This window comes from Thunnus maccoyii, chromosome 13 (assembly GCF_910596095.1).
Source record: "Thunnus maccoyii chromosome 13, fThuMac1.1, whole genome shotgun sequence".
NCBI classification, from domain to species: domain Eukaryota; kingdom Metazoa; phylum Chordata; class Actinopteri; order Scombriformes; family Scombridae; genus Thunnus; species Thunnus maccoyii.
In genome coordinates this window covers 22,313,645-22,341,641 of record NC_056545.1, presented here as the reverse complement: position 1 = coordinate 22,341,641, position 27,997 = coordinate 22,313,645, and the positions used below count along the sequence as shown (strand labels likewise).

Below are 27,997 nucleotides of genomic sequence, written 5' to 3'. Positions count from 1 at the left end.
AGCTAAATGAAATCATGAATTTAATTATTTACACCTGTGTTTTTCCTACAGTGACATGTTACAATGTCTTCAGTGAAAAGAGCTAATTAAATTACTCTTCTATTGTGTACATCAGTACAGGAAACCAAACCTTTAAAGTTAATAAAGCTAAATAAACCAAAGACTGAAAGGCTTACATTTGGCAAAGCAATAAACAGCAGGTTATCACGGAAAATGTAACATGTGACCAGGATACAGTGTGTCATCCATGATTTATTCTTATTCTTTTATATTGTATTTTGTTTTTCGATGTGTAAAATCTTCAGTTATGCTTTACAATTGTGTCTAAATTAACACTACAAAAGCGATTATTCCCAGTTGGATTTCTCTCAGGGGGTTTTCTAAATCCCTGAAGTCCAATATGACGCACATCAACATGTCAACGTAATCAGTAAGTGATTTTCTATTATGACAGATATCCATATGAAATTTTGAAAAATCATACATAACATATTTAAGTGAAAGATCCAACTGTGGCTTAATGGTGTGGAGCTTGGAAATAACACAGCAATCTACTGATATAACTCTTCTATCATTAAAACCAGACACATTATCAAGTTTTAACTGAAAAGCCAACAATAAGCCAAGAGTCATACTGTATATTTACTTTAAAACTGTATCCGGAGTGCTAGTGATACACGGACATGCTGCACTGACATGTTTGAACACTGGGTGTTGCTCTTGGAAAGTGTCAGCAACGCCCCTTCATAAGCAGGACGGAGAGACCGAGAGCTGACTGAGCTTAAAGAAATAAACGAATCCTGACAAACATTCTCACCATCAGTGTGGTGTCATTACAACGAGGGCTTCGCCTCTTCACATACAAACACATCATCATTTACACAGAACGTTCCTGGTGATATAAACAGCTTCTCCCTCTGCTGTGAGAATCACAGTGGAAGCAATGTGACTGTGACCTTGAGATGAAAAATTTTCCTCAAAAACCCTCCTCACATCAATTCAAACTCCCTCTCAAACCTTCAAGGACTCCTCTTGTTTCCACATGTGGTGACTCAGAGCTTCCACCTCTTAGACTGTTTACTTTAAAAAGCTTATCGGACGCCAGCAGCTATCTGATTTTACACAGCAGTTTTGAAGACTCCTTCCCTCTGTTTCTCTTTCTTTCAGCTTCTTTTGTTTTCACATCTATAAAATGTTGTGTCATTTTTTATGCTTTGGAGTGGGAAACAGATTTTTTAATCCACTGTCACTGTAAGGCCACAGCATCATGTCACTGGTGCAAATATGGCAACAACTTACACTTTAATACATGAATCAGACAAGACAACAGCTCATGACTGTCCAGTCGCTACAGCATACAATACTCAGGGGGAATACCCCCAAAACGTCAATATGGCACTTAAAACAGTTATTTCTGTTTCTTCATGATCAAAGTCAGGCACAGTTTATTTTACAGCTGTATGAAATCCAGCTCAATAAACTGGGAGTCTGACTGTCGCAGTGTTAACTCCTCGCCACAACCTTTCAGTTAACACTTAACAAATGCATTTTCTACAGTATATATATAAAACACACCAACATCATTATTTCCCTGATTAGTAAAGTAGAAGATTACAACTCTACAAAATTATCCCGACACAAAGGCTACATTTACACATTTACAATTCTGCAGTTTCTGCCGCCAGAAAGCGTAGTGTCACAACATTACAGCAGCAAATCACAGAACTGGGACAGAAATACCTTAATTAATCCCTTCATGGTCTGTGTTGCAGTTAGTACATGCGGTCTCAGTGGACCTCAGCAGTTTGGATCTGGTTTGGTCTGGTGATATGAGTGAGGATACAGCATGTCAGATTTATGCTTTGTGGTTCTGATGATAAAAACATGAAAATAGTGTTTGGATTTGGTAGATAACCACAACCCTTTACTGTTTTCTTTCCACAGCTACTCTGTAGTTGATTAGAGGGCAGATATCTTCAGTTTTGCTCTCTTAATAATCTGTTTTCTCAGTATAATTTGTTTATCCTAAATGATGGCAAACATGAAATACTGATAAATACGAGATATTTGCAAAACAACAAAGAGAAAAAAGTACAATAATAGTTTGACATTTTGGGAAATAAGCTTATTTGCTTTCTTGCTGAGCAATAGATGAGAAAATTAAAACCACATAAGAAAACTAACAAGTATATTCCCCTGAATGTTGAACTATTCCTTTAAGACAAAAAACATTTGTACAATGTCGATTAACATTTGAAAATGGCTTGCATGTTGACGTTGTCCTCCAGTGCTGCCAGCTGTTTCCTCCTCTGGATTGATGGCTCAGTGAATCAGGTGAAGCTGGTGAGCTCGCTGTTGGTCAGAGTGAATGACTACTAGGTGCTCGGTGGACTGTGTCACACATAGTGTTCACGGTGGTTGATGTACACCCGGTCTGTGCCACTCTGATGACAAACCCACTCCAGGCCCGACAGCTGCTGGGTGGGGCTTTGAGTCCCCAGTGGTCCTGGTCTTATTGGGTGTGGATGCTGCCTCTCAGTCCCTTCGTACCTGCGCTCGGCCCTGCGAGTCTGCATGTTGAAAATAACCAAAGACAGTGTGACGTCATTCACATCCAGCTGCTTTTCTTTCATGGCACAAAACACAAAACAGTTTTCTCTTCTCATTGTCGTTTTAATTGAATGTCAGAAAGTCAAGAAATAGGAAAAGTTTTTTCCTTTACGCCTCTGTGTAGGTGAGGCTAAAAAAAAGTAAAGGCTTGAGTTGAGCTGAGAACACAAATTAAAATTTAAACAATCCTACATATTAAATGAGTACAGACATTACCTTTCCTGCTTAATACACACATATAATGACCTCAGATACTTCCTGTCCTGAGTCAGCACTAACCAAGTGATAAACTTGTGGTGTAGTACAAGTACTTGATGATTCAGATGAACCAAAATTTACTGACAGGATATTAAATAGGTTATGAGGTGAGGGCGGGGCTCACCTGACACAGCCAGGCCACCTGCGACGCGTGGACACCCAGAGGCACGGCCGGAGCTCTCTCAGAGTAGGGAGGGGGAGGCTTGTGTGTTGGAGGAAGATCAATCCTTCAAAGAATAAGAGAGAAAAATGGTGTTGATTTCAGCTTTTAGTTTCTCAGAATGGACAGACATTTAGAAGATTTTACATATGAAGGTCAGTTTATTTGTCATGAACACAAAACAGTTGTATAATGTCTTCTGTGGCTGTGGAGGAGGAAGTAATCTCTGTGGAAATAATCCTGATGATGTCATAGTGATGTCATCGGGGTTATTTTGGTTTGGGCTGGGAGACCCCAAAAGTATATCACAAAACCTGCAATAAAATGAGGGCCTAGAGTTTGAAAGACATTTGTGTTCACCAGGCAGGGAGGATTGAATGAAAGATTACATCAAGTTGCATTGTGGGAAATGTAGGATCCAGCACTTTTTGGAGTTTGAACCCATTCTAGGGAATAAAAGTCTGTGTTTTTCAGCCTCTGCTGCATTGATTTGAACCATTATTTTTTTAATCTGTCTCTTTCATGTCCCCCAGTTTTATGGAAGCACAAGTCTAAAATGCTGGACTATCCCTTTAAGCGCTGGTATTACTGCAATCACACTAATGGCACCATAGCTAAATCAGTGGGGTTTAGGATATTTGACAACGTGGGTTTAAGAGTGATGGACTTTCATACATAACAGTAAATTGGAAGATCTTTTGACAGCTGTTCTAAAAATTCCTGACTATCAGAGTAATTGTCTCATTCATTGAAATCCCCGCCCATTACTATACCGAAACCTAGAGACTGACCTTGGCCATTCATAAAACGATGTCATGACAGACATTGATTTTCTAACACTGTATATCACTCGATGCAGCGCCTCTCTTTCATACTTGAGATGAGAAGCGGTAGGACATTACAGTTAGCGCTCTCAGTGACCTGCTGTCCTACACTCTCATCGGTGTGTGATGAAGGAGAGGGACGAGGCCTGCGTCCAACCCCCTCTGTCATATCCCACTGGGACGCCTCAGCCACGGTCATGCTTAAGATGCTAAGTTTGTCGTGGCACTGACCACAGACCAACACACACCATCCTGTAGTGTCAATGTAGTGATGCAGGGCCAACACCCACAATACACAAACGTTGAGTGTTTATTCCATCAATTTGTGCTGTTTTCTGCTAGTGATAAGACAATTTACTTGAAGAGGGTGCTATCAATGGAATCACAATGCAAAATTTTACAGAGGTTCATGAGACTGCTTTTATTGGGGACAATAAGAGAAAATTTGAGATGTCAGAGAAGGGTTATCGTAGCTGAGAAAAAGTAAATAAACCAAAATCCTTTAGAGTGGAACAATATTAATCCATGAATGAACATTCTTTGGTCGGGCGTTTCAGCAACTCTTAGCTTTGTTCTCCTCAATTATAAGCTGCAACTTCTATATCCAATCAGCTTCAATTCTCTTTTCATACATCATTGACTTATTTGTGTAATTGGCATGAAATTTGTATTTTGGGAGGATTTAGCAGAGAATTATAGTTATTTTGCTGCTTTCTTTGAGACGTGCTTGAAGCGTATAACTGTGTTTCCCCAGAGCGAGCATCCTCAATGACACACTAATAAGGATGAATGAGGGGATCAACCTGCAACCTTGCAGATATGGCCCACAGGCTCATAATAATGATTTGTATGGAAGGGGTAGTCGGACACATAAAGAACACCTAAATGTTGCTATGCAGACTTTAATGTTAAATAGAAGCAGAATTAATCAAAACAAACCCACAAGGTTTCATCTTTGTGCACTCGAACACTAGTCACAGTTATTTAGGACAGAGACAGACAAGACAAAGAACACACACACACACAAAGCATTTCATGTCAGTCACAGGAATGTGGCAGAGTGTGACCCAGCTCCTTCTGTAAATAATTTAACCTCAAAGTTATTTTTCTTTGCTCTAACATTAACATGAGTGCCGGTGCACTATAGGAACAGACTGAACAAAACAGGACAAGGGCTTGCTGCCAAGACTGCAATTATCTGCCACCCCTCAACCTTGTCCCACAGCCTCCCTGCTCCAGGCCGCGCACTGCTGCAGTATCTCCACAGGAGTAACTCCCTGAACCCACCGACAGGCTTCAGTCAACCTCGCCAGCTATCATGTCATTAATTAACGAGCAGAGCATATTCTGCAGCATGAATTATTTGTCAGACTTACACTTTGTCAGTGGCGGCCACTGATGGGGCCTTGCGAGCAGTGAGGATCACGATGATGAAGACTGCAATGAGAAAGAGAGCGAGGACCGCGCCCATCACAGCTCCGGCCACGGCAATAGAGTTTGACCTCTCCGCCTGAGACTGGTCTGAGAGTGGAGAGAGACTTTTAGAACAAACACATTACAGTCAACACAAACAACAGAGATGTCTCACAATTCGAAGTCAGTGAGTGTTTCAGCTGAAGTTTGTTCATTTTGTAGCTGCTTTTTGAGAGGTTGTGTGCATTTCTGAGATTTTAAACCTGCAACATGTTAAGAGTTTTGTTAACTGGAGCACATGTTGTTCTGAAGAGTACAAGCTGCTCTGAGTGTTATCAAGTGTCCTCTCTCCTCAAACTGGTTACTCTGGAGAGGACTGGTGAGGAGGTCCTAACAAGGTTTGAAATGTCCAAAGAAAAAACTATGAACTTTGCTATTATTGTAATCATTTACATATCTGTTGGTTACACATTGAATAGCAACAGACGAGTAAACTACCACTTCATAACACTAACATCACACTAACTAGATATTCTTATATAATACAAATATAAATGTTATATCATATACAGTATATATATATATATACATACACTGTATATGATATGATATGATATATGAAGCTATCATGTATAGCTTCATATTTAACGGACAGTATTAAGACTGATGAGTTGAATCAACACTTCCAACAGTGTTGACAAAAAGCTGTGATCTTCATCAAACTTGTGCTTCTTCCACGGTTGCAGTGTTTGTTTTTTATGTCCAGGACGATAATATGTATGTTCAGATATAACTAATATATATGAAAGGATAGAGTGGCTGCAGTTTAACTGAGTTCAAGTGGAGGTCCTGCATCTCCAAACTCTATTACTTACTAAACATCCATGTTACATCTTCACCTCCGTCCCTCCATCCCTCCATCTTTATATTGTCCTTTCTTTGTCTTTTGTGTCTGTGGAGTTCAAGATGCTGCTGTAATGTCTGCTGAATTAGCTCAGTTAGACCATATGCTTTCATACGCTCCATGCTGTCCACTGAGGGGATTAGGATTAATTGTGATTAAGATGCATTAAACCCACAGAACAGCAAGCTTTGGCCAATCAGCAGTAATGTGTAAAACTGTGATTGTGTGGCACTGAAGGAACTGGAGGACAAAAGGTGACAGGATAGGAAAAAACAAAGTAAAGTGGTCAATTCCAGTTGATTTAGCTGTTGAGGTGGGGGAAAAAAATCAATAATGTGCTGAGATGAGAATCCTAAATAACAGTTCAATTGTGATGCAGATTGGACAAGCTGAGACTTTTTGAGCTCGCTCCTGAAAGCGATACAGCCACTTCTTCCTCCTTTTTTCCCCTCCCCCTCTACTCCCTTCGTGTCCTCTAACAGTTAATAGCCATTCGATTACCTTTGATGGCTGCTGAACTATGACAAGAGCCTCTTGAGTTGATCAAAACACCTTTAAAAATGCAGTTCATCAAGCTGCCTGCTTTAATGTCTGATGACAGACATTCACAATGTGACAAGGAATAAAAAAAGCTTTAAACCCAAAATGCATGGAGCATCATGAGGTTTAAAGTATGACTTAATGTGTTCATTAAATAAAATTTAGACTACTGAATGGACATCTTATTGTGAATGGAAGTATCAGCTTGGGAAAATGTGTTATTATCAATAAATCATGCACAGTGTTTCTTTCATGCTTTTAGAAGTCATTTAGCTAAAAATAAGATTTGGGACAATTATATGCATAAATATTTTATGCATGTTGTGTTTTGACTCATTTCTCCTGTTTAAACATTTCTTTGCTTCAAATATCATCCATCCTGGAGGGGCTTGTTTTAGCGGTGGTTCAACCGTCCCTGCTGGGATCTGGCTCCGGTGCAAGGATCTTTCTTTCTCTTGCATGTCTCTCCTACTTCAGCACTTTATCCGACACACATCATCGCTGCAAAGCCAAGAAAAGTGCATCAGCCAGGTCAGCATAGCAGACGGGCTTGTCATGAATTAAACACAACACACTCGGGTGACCTGAAGAGAAGAAGTGAGGGAGCGAGGGATGACAAGACAACAACCCCCGCCCCCCCTCTCATCCTAAAACCTCAACAGCAGGGTCAAGGGTCACGCTGTTGACCAGACAACAGGCAGCAGATGCTCACTGCATGTGTGTGTGTGTGTGTGTGTGTGTGTGTTTAACAGATCGAGTGAGGAAGAGCAGTAGGTGGTCTGTGATTTATCTCTCAGACATCTATTTCAATATTTTCAGCTCACTGATGGTGACAATTTGATCCCACCTAAAGTGGGGAGTCAATATCAAAGTCTCTCTCTCACACAGGCGTCAGCTCTGCATCCCGCTGCCTGAGATATTTGCTCGCTCCTTTGTGTGTTGTGAAAAGTATCCTTGGAAACTGTTGTGTCGCAGGCAAAAAGCAGATCCACTGATCTTCTAACACAAGTGTCTTAAACTAATTTAAGCACTGCTGGCTGACATCATCACCGCTGTGGAGCTTCTTCACTTTTCTAAGCTCCACTGTGTATTCTCAGACGGAGCACGCCCCTCTTCAAGGTCGCAGTGACAACAACTGCTGTGACCATGATGTAGAAGACAGAGAGGTCAAGCTGAAATAAAGACTTTAAACGGAAGTGTGTCTTGAGGACCTCCAAGCTAAACAATGTCAAGGTCACATCAGCGTGATGTGTCCTTACAGCGAGAGGAGCTCTCTGTAGTGCAGCGGGGCGTAATGGGCCGTTTTCAATTCCAGTAGTTAATTCTCTCTCTCTCTCTCTGCTCCGCCTCTCACAGCAGCACAGTTAACCTCTCTGCTCCGCGCACCCCACGGCATCCCTTCTCCCTCCGGTTTCTGTGGCCAGGTAGAGCTTGCAGGAAGACAGCCTCCATCAGCAGCTCCAGATGAGCTTGTTGCCATGGGGACAGTCAATGGGCTGGAGAGTGGGGACTTTGGGCCAGACATAAACACTCAGCGTTTAATTTTACCAGCTGGTAGACAGTGGGAGAAAGACACAAGGGGAGGAGGAGAGGAGGAGGAGGGGGGGGGATTCACAAAGGAGCTGTAGGGGAGAGCGAGGGCCTTTCTGTCCTGAAACAAAGCAAACTAGGACTGCTGAAGGGGGCACGGAGAGAGCAGAGGAGATGCTGGATCTCCCCCCCTCAACTATAAAAATACCAGTGGAGAGAAAAACCTTAAGATTCCCGGTTTAACCATAAAACACAAACGACAATAAATTAACAACATAAATCATTCTTGGATACTAAAGAGAGATGAAGATAAGGTGAAGTGAGGAAACATGAATTACATCATGTGCGGCGTCCCACATGCGCGTGCTGGATTTGAGGGGGTGGGGGTGGGCTTATGCAGCATTATGCGTTAGGGAGCTAGAGATGATGTCATTTATAGAAGCACAAAGAGGCTGAGACTGAGCAGAGAGCTCCAAAACCTCCAGAGAAAATAACTCACAGGTGCTAAGGTGCTTTATTGAAATAAAGTATTCTCAAAAAGATTGACAAATGAATGCTCCACTGTTCTCACTGACATAAATATCTTTTTTTTTTTTTGCCTCCCCCTTTAAGAAACTTACATTTCTTCTGTATATACAAAAACAAACCACAAGGTGCTTTTCATGACAATGTGAGACTGAAGTGAGCCCCTCAGTCCTTTGAACAGTAGTGATTCTACAGAAACCCAAACCCCTGACACGGAGTCTGATGGTTTACTATGATACTTGTGAAGTAGAGAAGATTCGACTAGATTCATTCAAGCTTTCGTCTTTTTGCGTGTGTTTTAATGCCTCTAGGTTTGCAAGTATACTGCGTCATTAACTGTCATGGTGACATGGGCAGAAAAGTGAATATGGCACTACGGAGTCCTAACACACAGTACTGTATGTAGTGGAAATCAAAACATAAAAAGGCAACAAATAAATCCCACAGAGCAACAGAACAGGTTCTTACACCAATAAGTAAACAATAATAAGAAAACACTTAAATTTCTTCTTCTAGGTATCTAAGGCACTAGTTGTATTTCTCAACCCGGAGTGAAGGACATTTTCTCAAGGTAAAGATATCGATGACTGACCTCTATACAAAATGTCACAGTACAAAAGAACTCCATTAATCCAGGTGCAGGGATGCAAATTGACGAGTCAAGCAAAAATAGTGTATTGATTAGTGGAACTTCTGTCTTAGTGCATAGAGGCAAACATAAGAAGGGGTTAGGCTGCCGTGCTTCCTGTTCTTCTCTGCATATATGTGAAAGTGACCAGAGAGGCAGAACGAACAGGTGGCAGCAGCACACCTCCCGAAAACATTACTTTTAATTCAACAGCCTACAAACTGCCAACTGTGCACTTCCATTCATGTTAGACAGTCCCATTAAAAGGTCAGTTCACCCGAATTAAAAAGAAATATGTTCTCACTTGAAATATGTTCACACTTTGTCGTATCTAGTGGTACAGATAGTTTTGGACTGATTTGCCTCCACTCCAATAAAAAAAAAAAAAAAAAAAACATTTTACAGCAATATCTCTTTACAGAAAGTGTCCTGGTTACTTTTGATAATCCGCACTTTAAATGTTTTTTTTTTTATTGGAACTATGTTCTACCAGAGAAATACTTCATATGAAAACTTTTGACAGCATGCTTCTGTAATATTTCAATATTTTGAACCTCACACAGTTCCATTCACCTTCATTTGTATTAGAAATCTGAAATCAGAAATCGGAGATGGAAATCTCAAAACCTGGGCACATAAAACTAAAACCTTTGTACATCACTAGAAATGAGTGAGAAAATATGTTTTTGTAATGTGGAAATTAACATTAAGGTAATTATTGGAATGATGAGTTTCTGTCTACAAAGATAAATTAGTTTTCCTGTACTGCAGCATTTCACAGTTGAAACATCATGATTTGCAGTATAGGGATCATATTCTCACATTATCAAATCTCACTATGAGAACTGCAGCCTATTCACTGCACAAAATTCACACCTTGACAAATGATTAGTGAGGGTTCATAACAATATAACTAATTCCCATTTTGACAACTGTTACGGTAATATTAAAGTGGCCTAAAGCATCTTTTCATTTCTATTTCAGGCTACAAGACCCTGTATACAACAGTGATACGTTAATAGAAGCTACTAATCAGTTGTTAGCTAGTCTGTAATACTTATGTGAGACACTGTCATCATCATATTTATACATACAAGTTAAACAAATATTTGGCATCTTGAAGCAAATATTGTATAGTGACCAAACTACTAAAGTTGGCATGTATTCACAAACACTAGTGTACATGAAGGAAACTGCTGGATCTCCTCCATGCTATCTGGTAAAGAGGTGCATGTGCCAAAATACTTTATCTTTAAATCCATAATAGTTTTATCCAAGTTTAACTCCTGAACTACTGGGGCTCCTCAGCCCAATGACACTGACTTGTAAAACACATGTTCCTCAGTTCAATCACAGTACTTGGTGCGTCCTGCAACGTTTAAGTGTCTTGACTGATGTGGCTGGTTAACAAATAAATGCAGATTTAATTGTAAATTCACCCTGAAATCCTTGAAAAAATGCACAGAGGGTATTTTTTTTTATAGCTACTCAAAGTATAATTGCGAGTGAAAGATTTAATGATCAGTGCAACAAAATTATTGTCTGTCCCTTCTGGCAAGTATGCGCTGTGCTGTGGATGAAAAAGTGGATGCTTGGATAACCACAGTACATCTATCACAAAAAACCCTGATTTGTCTAAGTCCTGTACATTTTATTGTTGTACTGGTAGTAATAATGCTTAATTTGAAAAGAACGGTGAACATGATTAGAGCTTGAAGTTGTGTATATGGATAAACGACAATAAGCCTATTAATGCGTCAGATTGTAATTGTGACACAGTCACGTTGTCTAGTTTCTACAGATTACTTGAGTAGTGAAATTAGACCATCGGTGGTTATTTGTGGTGGAGTGTAATGCCTGCAGTTTTGAATGATTTCTTTGTGTAACATAATACTAGGAGGCCAGTGTATGGTGGCTGCCATACTGTAGCCTGCTTTAAACAATGCCCCTGCTGACAGCACTCTTGAATTTCCAAGAGCCCTGGTTTGGTGCCAGAGTGCAAATTTTCTCAAACACATCCATTATCATTGTGTAGGAAAACACAGGAGACTGTATGTGGCTAACTGAAGAGGACAACTAACCAGAAACACAAAGTTAAAAAGAAGTAATAATATTCCAACCTTTTTAAACTTGCACTGGATGACATGATTTTGTAGCAAATGTGCATATCACATCTTCACTATATGTCAGTGAATATGAGATATGCACAGTGAACTGAGCCTCATTCATGCAGGCCTCCCTGCTCGCCCTCCCTCCCCCCGTCCCTCCCCCCGTCCCTCCCTCCTGGGACAACACAAGCAGAGAACGTACAGTAGATATGCTCTTAAGGTTTCCACTCTAGGCCATCATTTTTCAAGGACACTGCTCAGACATCAGTGGTCAAGTCCTCAAACTCCCAAGTCTCCCATCATGGTAATTTACATAAACTGTAGACATTTTAGTGAAAAACAAATGGTCTAATAATGTGGTCGTCCATTAAAGTTTTGCATTCGGCAGTGCAATTCATTTTATGACCATGAATCAGTGTGGAGAGGTCATCAATCACAGAGGGATCCTGATTTCTCAGGGAGACAAATCCTTTTTTTTTAAATTAGCCTTTACGCCTTTGCTGTCTTACTGAGTTTGGGGAAAAGGACCTGTGACCATCTGAATTGCATGGATTCATTTTCATTCCATTCTTGAATATCAGCCAACACTATTCAGTGGTCACAGGCCTTTTAAACAAATCAGTGTAATCAGTATCAACATATACAATTGAGCATCACATAGCCAAAGAAGGCTGATTTTGTATAAATAAACAATGACTTTCCTCTAAGACAACCACATGATCTTTAAGCCCCCAGGGCTTCTTTAACTGACATACATTAGTAATTCTAAATAAATTGGCAGTCCATGTAGTAAGGCAGAGACAGCGCATACATCATGACCTTTAGTTAGTCTCTACATACACAAACTCGTAACACGCCCACTTCTGCAGGCGTGTAGAAGTTGACTGTCAAAGTGGCCGTGCAGTCCACAGTCGCTCCATATCGAGAACAGACACATATCTCAAGTGTCAACCAGGGCGCTTGAACAAAACGAGGGAACTACAGAACTGAGATTAGTAGAAGTGTGCGTACAGAAGAGAAATAATGTGTTCCTAAATTTAATAAATGAAACCCTTGAATTTCCGTCGTGTTTCTGCTCCTGCGGGACCAGGTAGCTCGTCAAACGTACCACTCCCTACGAGAGATGACCGAGCCGTCTGTGTGAGAGACGTAATCGCCCTCGGGCCCGCTATCGTAGCAGTCGTCTGACATGTAGGGGGAGCCATTTTCCAGTGGCTTGGGTGAATGAGGGTATCTGGCACATCTGGCCTGCCGTGGACTAGAATACTGTGTGTGTTCGTGGTGGTGATTCTGCTGATTGATGTGGTGACTGCTCTCCCTCATTGCCCTAGTGTAGCCGTTAGAGGGATATTCCTCTCCGTTATAGTTGCTATGGTGACGACGGTCACGCTCTTGTTTGAGCTCCCGGTCGCCCCACTCCTCTCGGTCGTGGTCTTGATGGTAGGAGCTGCCGCGACCTTTGGTTGGGTGGAGCTCGTGATGCGCGGGGGCTTTCTGGAGGTCATTGGGGCCCAGGTACTGCTTGGTGTAGTAGTTCCCGTGGAAGGTCTGCTGTTTCCGGAGGTAACACACACCAACCAGACACAGCAGCAGAAGCAGGAACAAGGCCCCGCCCACGGCCCCACCCACTATGGAACCCAGATTACTCTCAGGTAGGGCTTCAAGGGTGGGGGAGCTGAGAAGGACATGGCGCTTATCATCCACTAAGGTGGAGGAGGCAGAACCAGTTAGGACAGGAGCAGTAATGGTGGAAGGCATGGTGGGAGGATCTAATGGAGGGAAGGAGGGTGAGAGGGGAGCAGAGGGTGGAAGGGAGAGATGAACAGACAGAAAAGCAGAGAATGTCAATGCCAACTACATCAGCATTTTACTAGGTAGGGACAGGCTGACAAAAACATCAACTAAACTACTGCACATACTAAACTACAGAGTACTGTACATGCTCACAGCAGCCTCAGGTTTGCAATGTCAATTGTGAGTGCATTACTAAACAGTAAGTGAGTTAAACATCAACATTTTAGGATTAGGTATAAAGGGCTGACATAATAGATATATTAGATGATGGCAGAATGAGAGGGTTTGTCACAAGGGGTCTAAACAGTGCTTCCATTAAAATAAAGAGCACCATATTTCACCACTTTCCTGGCAAGGTTCTCAAACTGTCGTTATAACATTGTAGTTTCTCATTTTTCTCCCAAGATGAAAGCCATGTGACAGTAATTACAGATCTGAAATGTCCCCTTTGAATTTTACACACACAAAAATACATTTTAAAATCAATTTTTTTGTATTCTTTTACTTTGGTCAAAGCAGGCTGTTATTTGTTCAATAATTTAACAAATAACATCTAAATCTAAATAAAATCTTTTAAAAAAAGGTAAAGGTAAACGTCTTTGCAAACCGTTTATGGACTATTCTTCTGCATTTGTGATTCTTGCTAACAAAATCTTAGTAAAGTACAGTTTCAGGTACTGATTTTACTGTCACTTTTCTTAATTTGACATTAATACACATAAGAAAGAGCAAACCAAAAGGTTACTGAACAGAGCATATTGTACACAGGCGATAAAACTACAACTAGAGTGAATGGATTTGGGTGCAACTACAACAGGAAAGTAAGATGGAGGATATAACACAAATCATTCTTGAATTGAAATTCTGCCAGAGTACTTTGCACCTGGATATCTAATCATGAACACTTTCAAGTACTTAAATCAACAGAGTCACTTGTAACCAAGGTGACATATGCCAATGTGTCTATAAAGACCTGAACACACAGGAAAAGTTTCCTTTCAAACTTGTCACAATTGCTCAACCAGGTCTTGTCACCAGGTCGCTAACAGCTCTCAGAAGCTGTGTGTTGGCTGTTGACTTCTCCAGTAGTCTCATGACTTTGCAGTTGAAGGCTCGTTTTCCTGAGGCTGCAAACAGCTCTCAGCTGGCTTTGTTGGGGAAGTCACTTGGTTACGGGTACACAACACTAGTTTCTTGATCATTTCCAACTGGTATTTTAGTTTAGAAGAGGTTTCCCTTGGTGGCATGTCTTATTTTAGATTACTGGCTCAGATGCTGACTTTGCCTCAGAATTAGTTTTATGTTAATTCAGTTTAATAAAGTGTTTTTTACACAAGGTGTGTAATAAATGTCTTGCTTTGTTGACAGAGAAGCTTCTGGCTGTGTAACTATCTCCATTAAACACTGATTTCTACAACTGCCAAAGTAAATAATCCCAATTTAAATCACAGAACTAACTGTTGGGGACTGAAACCCCATATCCAAGAGTTTCTCAATCTTGTGGTCAGGATCCTCAGTGGGGTCTTTATATGCTGATGGAGTCAACGGATATAAGACTGACATATTGATATGGGTTTGTCATATTTGTACAAATTAAAAAAGAAAATGGATTAAAATATATCAGCATCAGTCATCTGGTGAATCAAAACTCCGTAATACCATTCAGCACAACAGTTGTAATTACATTAATACTGCCTTTGTGTAACTTGTTGCAGTTTTTTTGTTGTTGACTCAAAGAGAGGTTGATTCAACTACACTGATATTTTGTATTTTTTAGGCTGAACACAGCCTATAGCCTGAAAAGTATTTGCAAATGTTGAAAAATAATGTCAAGTCATAGTATTTTTTATTACATGTATTAAGCACATATGAGACTTACTGAGGTGACTCATTGATGGGACACATAATGACATCAGGTTTTGTGACTAGAGTAAGTTTGGGGATGCCAATTTTAATAACCAGATTATTTTGTACTGTATGCTTAAATTGCATGAGAATATGTTTTAACACCCTATTTTGAAAGTATAATTATGCATTGCCAGTATTTCACTATGTCACTATTAGAACACCAACCTTAAAATGAACTGGATCAGGGGTGATGCCCACAAAACAGAAAAGCCAAAAGCCATGATCAGAAGGAACTAAAGTAATGGAAAGCATCTGAGTCTAAAGGCTATAATAGTGCTGCAAAATTGCTCTGCCACTTTAACCTCCGTGCCAGGCCAGATGTGAGGAAAATATTCACATCTGAGAGAAGAGAAACATGAACCCCAAGGTTTGTAATCTCTAAGTATATGAATTGTACAACTTCATGCAGAGGCAGCGAACACACCCACAGCAAAGCACACACACACACACACACACACACACACAGCGGAAGGTACGCTAACATGTGTAAGCTTGCGCACAACTGTACAGATCCTCTCAAAGGAAAATGAAATATGGATGATAAATAATAAATAGGAGTTGAAAAGAACTAGTTAATGTTTTATAAATCTGGGACATCATCTACAGTCAGGCTGCAGGCTTTTGCCTCTTACTGCATGACACATGCAGAAGTAAAAGAAAGAGGAGAAGCGAGAGAGACGTAAAAGAAAATCACATCATAATCAGAACTTCATTCAGGAGGACAGTTTCCATAGAGAAGACAGATTTGGCGAAAACAGAGGAACATGCTCATCATATACAACAGAGGGACATGACATACTTTAATGCCAAGCTAAGAGAGGACACAGCAGAGGCAGTGCACTGTGGTCTGAAGAGCCCTTAAACATTTGCAGATGTGTTTGGCCCAGGAACTCCCTCTTCAGAACATCTGGAGACCTAATGTTAATCAAGGCTAATCGACATGCAATAAAACTAGATCTAAAAGGTCAAATATTATCAGTGTCAAAACACAGAACCGTTCACTTAAAACATAGACAGACCCTGAGATTGAAAAGAACTGAAGAGAAAAATGGGTGACTGCTTGATAGACTGTCAGTACGTACAGAACGGGCAAGAGTGATACAGTGTCACATTTCAGCTTGAAGGACAATGTCACAGGCAGCGATACCCTCTATGACGTGCGTGCATGCACAATGCTTCCTAAGGGAAGAGAAGGCAATAGGAGTCAGCTGTGTTCTGGTGTGTATACTCCGCTCACCTTGTATGAGAATGCGCACATCCCGACTGCGGAGGTTGATGTCATTGGCAACCTCACACCTGTAAACTCCAGAGTCATTCCGCTGGAGGGGACGCAGGAAGAGCAAAGTGCTGTTCATCATTTCCACTCCTTGTGGCATTTCACTGTCCAATCTGGGAACCCAAGAGACAAAAACTTTTAGACAAACCCACGACTAAATGCAGATGATGTAAACATGAACATTTGGAGGAAGGTTTTTTTTTCTGAATGTTTAAAAAAATAATACTGTGAAAAACGACGTGAAGGTTTTGTGTGAGTAAATATTTGAAAGTAGAGCAAAGCAAACATCACTCTTCAGTTGCTAATCTTCTCTTCAGCTTTCAGCAGCCTGTAAAAACTTTGCAGTGCCTGATTTGTGAAATTGACCACACTACAGCTCTTTAGTGCCAGAACTGTGCTTCAATTTTTTTTTTTTCCACGTGAACACACAACAGAAGATGCTGTCTGTTGCGTGTGTGCTGCTCAGGACGGACTGACCGTGCTGACTTGTGCATTGAAATCACACTGATGCTCTACATTACTTTTAAATTAAAATCCCTGCAGGGTAAATGCGCATTTTTGATGTACTGAACAGACTCTCCTCAAGCTACAATGAAGTGTTTTGGGACAGAGCCTTAACTGAAGGGAAGACAGTTAATCTTACTTAAATACTCTTGGGAACAAATCACCATTGCTGTTTCAGCTTTTGGCCTGTTTGTTTTGTCAGTTTTAACTCATGAGAGAAACGTCTTACACACACACAGTTATACAGATAAACACACCTGATCCATCTGAAGTGATGAGCTGGCGGATTTGCGTTGGCTTTGCACGTCATTTGAACGTTTTCCCGGCCCACGTACCAGTCTCCATCATACCCCACGACTGAAATATCAGGAGCAACTACAGAGAGAGAAGAAAAAAAGAAAAAAACAAGCAAAAAAAATCAAATTACAACCTTAGAAAACAGTCTTCAATTGCACTGAACGACTCTGTTTAACAGCTTTCTAGTATAACAAGGTCATAATCTCACATGGAAACTACGCTTTATATCAGCATACATGTAAGATGACCGTTTGCCTAGCTTGTGTGCAGCATTATATGGAGTCCAAGGTCGGTTACAGCCTAGAGAAATGAGCCGGTGTCCTCAAAATATGCACTTAGGTGTTTTGTAATCTATAAAATAAAAAGATAATACAGCGTACGGGGCACGTTCATGATTGCATGTTATGATGGTTTGCACAATTTCAAAAGCAGATCATCAACATTATTCCCCTTCTGTGGGCCCAATATTCTTCATTGCCAAGTAACTATCACATGGTTTTTAACAGCCGTCTACAACTCCTCTGTTAGTTGGCATTTGTTTTACAGACACCTACTTATATTACAGAGTTCAGGGTATTGTCCTGTAGCAAAATGTTTGTTATACTTATTGCAGGAAACTGTCAGTTTTGTTTTTTCACTGTGCCATACACTGAATGAGCATAAAAATACTTTGTAATTGCCAGCTGTCACAAAACGCTAAGTAAAACCAAAATTAAATGCAAAGAAACAAGATTTTTCAAGGAGGTCATTTTACCTCTTTTCACCGGTCTACTTGCAGATGGTATGCAGAGACCCATTTGTGCCCCACAAAGTACGAATATATGCTCTAACATCTATGGGGACTCAGACAGAACATTTTCCCTTCTGACAGTTTAGGGGCAAATACAAAAATGTACTGACATAGAAAAACCTAAAGAAATAAAAACTTTGTAAAAAAAAAAAATAAGGAAAACACCAAGGACAGCCTTTCTTAAACCATAATTAATACCTGTAATGATTTCATCTGTCAATTCATCTCCTTCTAAAATGAATTGTTGTTGTTGAAGTGCTTCAAATAAATCAAATGTCAACACTGACAAGGCCAAGCATCATCAACTGACTGCTTTTGGAAATTAAATAACATAACAGAAACCCACACTGCACATTGAGCTGGTAGGGGATCCTGAAGTCATTCTGCAGAGCCGGGTGGCGGACAACACAGGTAAGTGTGTGGCCCTGGACGTGGCGTGTGGGCTGCCAGAGGTAGCGCACTTGTGTGCTTGTGGTGCCGTTGACGTCATCAAATAGTTGCACTTCTGACTGGCCGAAAAGGTTGGATTCCCAGGAAACCTCAGCGGGAGGCCGGGCCCGCTCAGCAATACAGGTGGCCACCACAGTTTCATTGCCACCATCAATCAGGGCAGTCGACCCTGCAGATACGTAGACCTTCGGCTCCACTTTGATTCAGAGAGCAGAGCAAAGACAAGACAGGAGAAAGAAAAGAGTTGCCACATTATAATGTTAAATTGTAAGTTTATTTCACTGAGTTAATTACAGTGTTTGAAAGTCTCAAATACATTTCAGTTTATCAATACCAGTTTTGCATTCTCTCTACTTATGTCATTCCACTCCCAGTCCAACCCATTATTAGCAGCTCTAGCCAGCCCTGTGATCTGTTCTGTGAAAATGGATTGAGAGAAAACACACACACACACACACACACACGCACACACACTGTGTTCGTGTGCCAGCACTGACAACCTGTGATCCAAATGAAAAGGGTAATCCTTCAGCAAAATTCAAAACACAGGATTAGAAACTGCTATTGCTCCAAAATTGAGCAGACTAATACTTGACGATAGCAAAAGCCCTGATGACTTGAAAGTGTACAGTGTGTTCATGCAGAGGGTGGACACAATATAAAGAACACCTGAGCAGTACAATCTAATCCAAGCTTCAGAAGGGCATACTTTCAAAGCCACCACACTGAGGAGGTCAAGCTATACTTCAAACACATTAGAGACTCGGGGCTGGACAACAATCCATTATTACTGTTTATTGACTTTCGATTGTAACGTTATCATGATGATATGATACGGTGTTATCCTTGAACAAAATGAGTAAATCCATAAAGGTTGCAATGAAAAACCATCAAAATGAGTTATTGAAGTGTTTGTTTTACATGTGTTGATGTAACGCAAACCAGTGGAACAACAGTACCGGAAATTGCACTGAATATCAAGTTGCTAATTTTGTGAGAGACTTGGTAAACATTTGTTGTTATCTTGATATATCATTATCAAAAAAAATATTCATATTAATACCGTGATATTGATTTTAACCACATCATCGAGCCCTCTTTTATTCAGCAAACACCCAACAATCTGGCAGCTAATAACAACCACTATCTGATCCAGACTTGCTGGAATCCTTTTACAATAATAAAATGTGTTGACAGCTTGACGTTAGGGTTGCAACTTATGATTATTTCTATTAATAGTTAATCATTTGGTCTATGAATAGTGAAAAATCCCCATAACAATTTGCTTGTTTTGTCCTACTAACAATCTGAAACCCAAAAATATTCAATTTACTATCATAGAAAACAAAAAAATCCAGAAAATACTCACATTTGACATACATTTTGATAAATATTCATATTTTTGGCATATTTCTGACAATCATCTAATCAATTAATTGGTAATTGTTTCAGCTGACATCACCTACGGGAACCCACAGCATAACGAAACACATGTTCACGTAAACATACATACTTACCGAGTACAGTGACGGTAGTGGAGGCTTGAGTGTTTCCCAGTGGAAATGTAGCAACCTTACAGGTATATATCCCGACGTCTGCAAAGCCCACGTTCTCCAGGACGATGGTGGCATCGTGAGAGGAGGGTGAACGAAAATATAAGCGATTGCTAAACTCCGGCGGGATGGAAATACCAAACTGTGGGTTGTAGACAGCCACGGTGACGGAGCCTGAAGGCAGACGGCGCTCCCAGGAACTCTGAGTGAGAGTAAGGTTTGTGCCCACCTCCACCCTGCACTCCAGTGTCATATTCTTCCCCAACACAGCGCTCACCCTCTGGGGCACGACCACCTGACTGCCCCACATACCTGCAAAGGAGACACAGAAACAATCATACTCATGAGCCACCAGGTTTGGATAATTTACCATCATTAATCAAAACTCTTGGAATAAAAAGCACATACACTGCACCTTTGATTGTTAAAACATCCTATATTATACATATTATCTCCACTTTTTTGAGGCGTAATCTTTTGTTTTGGTGTAATTGTTATTTTAAAAGAACTCGCTTGTGAATGTTAACAGCGTTACTCATCTTGAGACCTTTGAGAAATTGAAAATCTAGATAATTGATAGTCTTTTTGTTAAATATTGAGCAGTAGAGTAGCAATTTTATTCTGGAAAATGGAAAAGGTTATGAAAATTAAACCATTATTTCCGAGTAAATAAAATTCAGTTCATGCTGATATTAGAGCTGAAAAAATTAGTCAATTGATTAGTCAATCACCAGAAAATTATGTGCGAACATTTTTATAATCAAGTCATTGTTTTGGTTGTTTAATCAAGCAAAAAATAGGAAGAACCTGAGTGAAATAGAAATTATAAACACTGCTTGGTTCAGGCTTCTCAAATGTGCACCTATTTGTTGTGTCTTCAACAATAAAAAAAGCTCCTCAAATGTGAAGATTTGCTGCTTTTCTTCTGTTTCACTGAACAGACTAAATCTCAAGATGTTACTTTGGGCTCTCAGAACTTGTATTGGCCATTTTCATAGACTCAGTGATTAATTGAGTAATAAAAAAAATAATTTAAAGATTTACTGATAACAAACATTGTTAGTTACAGCCGTGTTGATATGGCAGACAATGTTGCTGTCTGACAAGACGTATATTGCTTTATTCTACTCACTACACAGAGATTATGCAGAATATTACATTTCCAATTAATACTGTCAGATGGGATTATCAGAACGGACGAGTCGTCAATCTAATACTGGGTGACAAATTAAGAATACCATGAGAGCATCAGGGAGTAAAGAATATTTCTGGTGTTACCTCTGACCTAAATTGTTGAAAACAATTTCATATCTGTACAAGTTCAGTACCATGTGACATCTGTGGGGATCAGACTAGAATCAGAGCTTGATACCACCACAGCAGGCGCTCAGCTTTTCAACAAATAATACACAGCTGACTGTGTGACGGAGTATTCAATTGATGAATTTGTTTCATCTCTAAAGCTTTCCTCCTCCTGACCCGAATTCAGGAGTTAAAAGCAGGCTGTGTGTACGTCCTTTGTCCAAATATAACTAACCCATGCTCTGTCTGTCACCTGCACTTGTCAGAAATGTGGCACCTTTCAAAAGCGGAGAGCTCAACATCTTATTGAGGAAAGTCAAAGAGATATGAAGAGAGAACAGGCCAGGCAGAAAAAAAAAAAAAAAAAAAGAGAGTGGATGAGATATGCTAACACAAAGATGACATCATCGCTGAGAGAAGAAAAAGAAGGCTGAGAGTGAGAAAAAGGCGAACGCAAAGTCACGTATGAAACGCAAATGAGAGGAAACGTATCACCAGGATCCTGGTAAACAAACAAAAAAGAATTATATTACAATTTCATAAAAGAAATTATAACACTGCTAGACTGCCAAAGCCTTCAACCAGATCACTAATTGCAACAAGCTGCGAGCAGGAAGACATCATCATAAATCAAAACCTGCTGTGCTGCTTGGCAACTGACTCCAAATATTGTATTGTTGTTTTGCCAACAACAGCTCTGATTCCGGCCAAAAGTCCATGTCCTCAAATATTAGTACTGTAGAAAGAAATTTCCCTCCCTTCAAGTATGAAGTACAAATGTCTTTTATTCTTTTTTTAATTTTTATTCCATTTGAATAAAGTCTGAATTTATGAGAACACAGTACTTATTTGACATTATTGTGCTTCAGGTTTGCACTGTTATAAGGTTAAAAGGTTAATTACAATTTTAGTTAATAAATGCTTCTGGATAATTACTAAAAATTTGTGTGACAGCTAAACCAATTATAGCATGATAATTGTATCTGATTTGAGAATAAATATTGTGTTTTTTAATCCACTTGAGAAATTTAATGATTGACACTTCTAACCTTTTAACACTTTTTGTAAGTTGGCCCAGTTTAGGCTGTAAATAAAGATCTAAAGAATAAACCAAATGTTTAATTGTTCATATTAAATCATGATAACTTTTTTTAACATATTTTTTGCAGAGTAGGATCATGAGTCATCGTCTTGCTCATACAGACACAGGACAGGCAGATGTTCAGCTGTGGAAGCACAGTTTCTGAATGTATAGAAATAACAAATTGACAAAAAAAAAAAAAAAAAACTCCACTCACTGCTAAGTCCACTACAGTACACTCAGCTCATCTACAATGCAGGAGAAATTGCTATACAGATACAAACAAAACTTGTTTAATACAAAGACACTGAGGAGAAAAACTGGATACTGATTACTTGTGGAATCCTACATCATTAAATATGAATTCAACAATCTAGGTTAAAAAAACAAAAAAAACATTGTAAATTCTATAACATCTGATTCTGCTGGCCAACAGTATTCAGACTCTTACATTCTTTAAAGGCTTTGTTCACATAAATTACATTTTAATGTCAAGTATTACTGGGAGTTCATCACTGCTGTTAGATTGCTTGCAGAGTTGTGGCAGCTGCCATCAAGGACACATTGTGGTGGCTTTTAACCAACAGATGATCAGTTCAGGACTCAGTGGTGCAGTAAAAATCCTAGACAGATATGACGGGTGGTTTGAATGAGCCACCAGTCGCCCAGCTGTGATAAAAGATATGGAAGCTTACCTTCCTGGAGAATACCCCCATATCCAATGAATTACACTACACACACTTCACAACTTCCTCCGAGGAGGAGTGAAGCTGTTCTGAACGTAGCCCCAAGCTAATGTTTGCATTTGGTTCAGTTGCTGAAGTTAATTAGTAAGTCACCCAAACAGAGAATCCTCCATACAAGGGACTCAGTCAGGTGATCAAGTACAAAGGCGGAGAGCTGACAACACATTTAAATAAACTGTTGCTTAATTGCACATTGACAGTTAATGTCAACACAAATGCACCCATTAAAAATGTTATATAACATTTTTGTGGAAACGCATAGTGAGATATTCATTATTTCCGAATGAATATCTGTCCTTCTACTTAACGTTACATCGTACAAAAACGTAAGTGGTTTCTATAAAAATGGAAAACTGCCACACCTGAATGCAGATGGCCACTACTGTACCATAAACTGTAATTGAGCCTCTTCCTCAGTAGAAAACTGATCTTACGACCTGCTGTATTTGTCAGGGACAACGATATGGCTCGATAGTAAGAATACCAGCATGGTAAGAGGAGAGAAAGCAGTATTTCTCCTGCACTGAATATGTAATGGAAGAGGTATAGCGACTGTATTAAATTTTTATTGGTGACATGACGACAACCTTACATAAGCGTGCCCTCGTTTTCTCCTACTCGGAATAAAGAAGTGATGAAAATAAGGGCAAAGTCTATCTGATCTTATATGCAGCCTATCTTGACATAGCAATAAGCCTTTCTTCTCTCTTCTTCTTGTGCTTTCAGAGACAAAGAAAATAAACTGCTTCAAGTTCTTGCAATCCTTGTATCCTCAAAGAGAGCAGCTACTGTAGGCACTTTCAGTTTGGTTTGCAAATGCAACACAATGTGTCTCATTCACACACAGAAGAAAACAGATTATAGATACCCTGGCATCAAGGACACATTGCACCCTGGGGACACTCTGCTGCTCGTTCTCACTTTAGTCAATATTACCTTCACTTGCACCACTTATGTGGCAGCAAGTGTATTAATATGTGTGTCTTGCCAGAGGGCAGCATGTCTCGTTAAAAGTGGAAATCAGAACATAAATGGTGATGGTGTTAGGATGGAAGTGGCAGAGCCAGCTGTGCAGAGTGAGACAAAGAACAACTGAATGGTCGCCTGACAGTCTGGTCTTATCCGATTCTCTTTAATTCAACTTTTTGTACTTAAATGATGCACATACACATTTTTACAATGGCTTGATTCTCTCAAGCTGTCCATCAATGGTGCATCTCATTAGGACCTGTTTGTTTGAGTTCTGTTGCGAGAAAAACTCTCAGCTAACTTGTCATTGTATTCATTATAAGTATGTGCACACATAATGGTACAATGTGTTGGAGCACTACTGGCGCTGCCTGTGGAGAAATGTTTTGCTGAATGGGTATATTTTCTTTGTGTCTCATAATCTACAGCACAAAGACTCTCGTGTACAGGGGATGATGCGATATGCATTTATAGCCGACTGCAGAGGGCAGTAATGCACAAGTGTAGAAACCTTAATCGTGTCTACTACATGAAAAGGGCCAGATCAGCTATATGATGTCTCTTAGTGATATACAATTTCACAAATCATTTAAAAAGCTAGAAGCTAAAGGCCGTTCTCACCAACCCCTATGAAAAACGACTGCAAATAGATGCTAATGTTGCTCCATGTCTGAATAGATGTGTGAGCAAGCAACCGTTTGCTAACCGGCTAACCATAACAACGTTACACCTCCATCTGTGTGAACACAGGATGCGTTCAGGCACAGTATTGAGTGCAGGTAACTAGTGTTTTGGCAGCTCTCAGAGCCAAATACACAATCACTATAGTTACATGAGTGAAATGGAAGAAAATAGATTTGAAGTGTAAAAATACACTTTGGGTCGCAGTTACAAGAATATAGCGCGATGAAACCTGAACTGTTACATGGCCTGTGTTAACAGCTGGATTGATTAAAATAGGAATATATCTGTTCCGTCAAACACGTGTGAGATGGACAACTGAAAAACACAGCTGAAACGTTTTCTGTGTAGACAGTGTTAGAAGCTGGAGATATGGTGTGGCTTTGTATCTGTATTGTCAGCTTGTTTTGGTGTTTTCCTGCCTCTTAGTGGCCAGACATGTGATTAATGAAGTATTAATGAAACAAGAATGTGTTTGGTTGAGAAACAGTGTTTGTTCCCCTTTAAGGACTGGACATTATGAGGTGAGAGGGTGTGTGCATCTATTTTGCATTCTACAAAGGCACAAGGTCAAACCCCTTATTGAAATGTACAGCAGACTTAAACTGAAGCTGGACAAATGGGCACCTGTCTCTGTTCCTTAACCTGAACTCTGAAGGAAGTAAACAGTCTGTTTAGGGACTGACTTAAGGATCCGGGTGTTAACATGACAGATCACGCAGAACATTACATTTTGCTGCATGATTCATTCTCTGGCTTCTGTCTTAAGTCAAGTCTTTAACAAGAGAGCTTCAGATGCTTCTCTGGGTTCAGTCTAGTGCTGCAACTAATGATTATTTTCATTCTTGATTAATAAAGAAAATAACTGGCAGATTAATTGATTCATTGTTTTTAAGTCTGCAACAATTAGCCAACAATTTTAATAAACTACTAATTATTGAGTTATTTTTGAGGAAAAATACCCAATTTCTTTGGTTCCAGCTTCTTAAATGTTAATATTTTCTGGTTTCTTTAGTTTTATATGATAGTAAACTGATTATCTTCAGGTTGTGGACTGTTGGTTTGGACAAAACAAGACATTTTAGGTTGCTTCTTGGGCTTTGGGAAACAGTGACAGACATTTTTCACCATTTTAGATCAAACAACTAATTGAGAAAGTAATCTGAAGATTAATCGTTAGTTGCAGACCTAATCATTTTGTTTGTTTTTATTTAATATTTTTGGTTGTATTTTATGCCTTTATTATAGCGACAGTGGAGACAGTCAAGAAGAAATGAAGGGGAGAGAGATGGGGTGGTGATATACAACAAAGGTCTGCTGTCGGAATCGAACCACAGACGTTATGTGGCATGTATCTTAACCAGTAGGCTACCAGGGTGCGCCAGACCTGATCACTTTGTCTATAAAATATCATAAAACTGTGAAAAATACTTATCATTTCTTAGAGCCCATAGTGACTTCTTGAAATGTCTTGTCTGATCAAACATCCAAAGAATCCAAAAAACTAAAATCATTATTTGATAATCAAAATAGTTGCAGATTAATTTTCTGTCAATCGACTAATTGATTAATTGACTAGTTGTTGCAGCTCTAGTTCAGTCCTAGTACAGTGGCCCAGAGCTCCTCTTCTCTGAACACTGTACAGCTTTGTGAGCACTCGTCTACTTCTGTGAAGAGGCTCAAGTGCAAGACGGCCTCTCCAACATGAAATAGTGCTATCATGTATAAGTAAGTATCATGGTATTTGCAATATAATCAGTCAAGCGTGCTCTTCCTACCTTCAGATATGGTAAGACAAACAGTGTGGAGGAGAAACTGAAATATTATGGTCATTGGTTCACTCATTGGTCAGCAAGGCTACACCTAGCTGCAAAGACAGGACAGTAAACTATTGATTGACCCTACCAGAGCACAGCAGAGGTTTAGTTCAGGGAGTCTTTAGCCTGGTTTCATGCACATGTCACACTTGATAAAAGCTTTTTATTATCAAACACGTTTCTTAATTATTAATCCCAATTATTGACGTCTCACTTTGTTCTTTTCTGTAGATGGGAAGGGAGTTTGTCTAGAAAAGCTGCCTGTGAGCAACACATCTTATCACATATTGCAATATTCAGCCATGCACGTTCACTGGTTCATTTTAAACACATAATGTGCTAACTTGAGAATAGATATGAAGACAGTTTCCATACAGAGTTGGAGATAAACAGTAATATCCTTGCTTTTTCAGTTTTGAGTTTTTAATACAGTGGCACTTCAGCACTGGGAACAAAGTTGCCATGTTTTAGGGTGGAGTTAGTAAATTGCCCACCCCTTAATTAAACCATAATGAGTTCAGGCTCCACTGCAGGCACATGGTAGCTGACCCTCATCCTGACCTGGGAGGCTCTGGTATTCAGCATTATCTTGTCTGACAACAGAAATCCAAGTTTCTCAAACAGTTTTGCAAAAGCAGCTGGCGTGGCACATTCAGCACCATGTTACATTAATAGAAAATGTTTCTGGAGCTAATATGGCTGCCACTGAATCTGCAGTGACCCGAGTGTATATACAGCTGGATATCCCTGCCTCTGCTCCTCGCCGGTTTCTATGGAGGGTTTCTATGGCAGCCTCGGGTCGCACCATCACCCGCGGTGGTGGCGGCGGCGGCGCTGGCTGGCTGGCTGGCAACCACTCCGAGGCATTGAAGTCAACTTGTAACCAAGTTTCCTTTGGTGTTTTAAATGACACCTGCTCAACTTGCCAAGAACTTGCTACTTCAAATAACCCCCACTTTAAAGCCCGCGGTGGTAGCTAGTTGTGCTGAGACAGTCGGCTCCATCACAAAACTTCTGTGTAACGGTTGTGGAGCGGATAAAAAAAAAACTACCATACAAAATATTCCCGACTCACCTGTAATATTGCACAAAAAAAGGTGAAGTAACGCGACCTTGCCGTGCTGTCCGAGGTAACTCCGATGAGAAGACGGTAACATTTTCACAAACAATGCAATCTCTTGCAACAGGACACAAAAGCGTAGGCTGCATGCCACTTTGACGGTATGTGCTGAACAGAAGAAGCTCCTCAGCAACAACTCCGGACTGCTTTTGGACTGTACCATCTACACAGCACAGAGCGGGGACACCGCGAGCTCACCTGATAATGGA

The 27,997-nt window shown here is 40.1% G+C and overlaps 1 protein-coding gene across 2 annotated transcripts; it reads right to left on the bottom strand.

Annotated features, from left to right (window-relative positions):
• Nucleotides 1-3: 3 nt before the first annotated feature.
• On the bottom strand, nt 4-27,966 carry nectin3b (nectin cell adhesion molecule 3b). Of its 2 annotated transcripts, XM_042431025.1 has the most exons (8): nt 27,744-27,966; nt 20,037-20,384; nt 18,416-18,715; nt 17,240-17,357; nt 16,440-16,591; nt 5,229-5,373; nt 2,993-3,095; nt 4-2,570 (listed from the first exon to the last, which is right to left on the bottom strand). In XM_042431025.1, the coding sequence occupies exons 1-8, from the start codon at nt 27,949-27,951 to the stop codon at nt 2,397-2,399; spliced, it is 1,548 nt and encodes a 515-aa protein (XP_042286959.1). In that variant the 5' UTR covers nt 27,952-27,966; the 3' UTR covers nt 4-2,396. The 2 variants fall into 2 exon arrangements, with proteins under 2 accessions (XP_042286959.1, XP_042286958.1); XM_042431024.1 differs by lacking the exons at nt 4-2,570; nt 2,993-3,095; nt 5,229-5,373 and adding an exon at nt 8,735-13,269.
• Between the last annotated feature and the right edge of the window lie 31 nt (nt 27,967-27,997).

Excerpts from the sequence above, each read along its gene's own strand:
- nectin3b (XM_042431024.1), bottom strand. The coding sequence starts at position 27,951 with ATGGTACAGTCCAAAAGCAGTCCGGAGTTGTTGCTGAGGAGCTTCTTC. Across the intron at positions 18,716-20,036 it reads CACTACCGTCACTGTACTCG|TGGAGCCGAAGGTCTACGTA; the intron begins GTAAGTATGTAT and ends TCTGAATCAAAG. Across the intron at positions 13,270-16,439 it reads TGTGCGCATTCTCATACAAG|ATCCTCCCACCATGCCTTCC; the intron begins GTGAGCGGAGTA and ends TCCCTCCATTAG.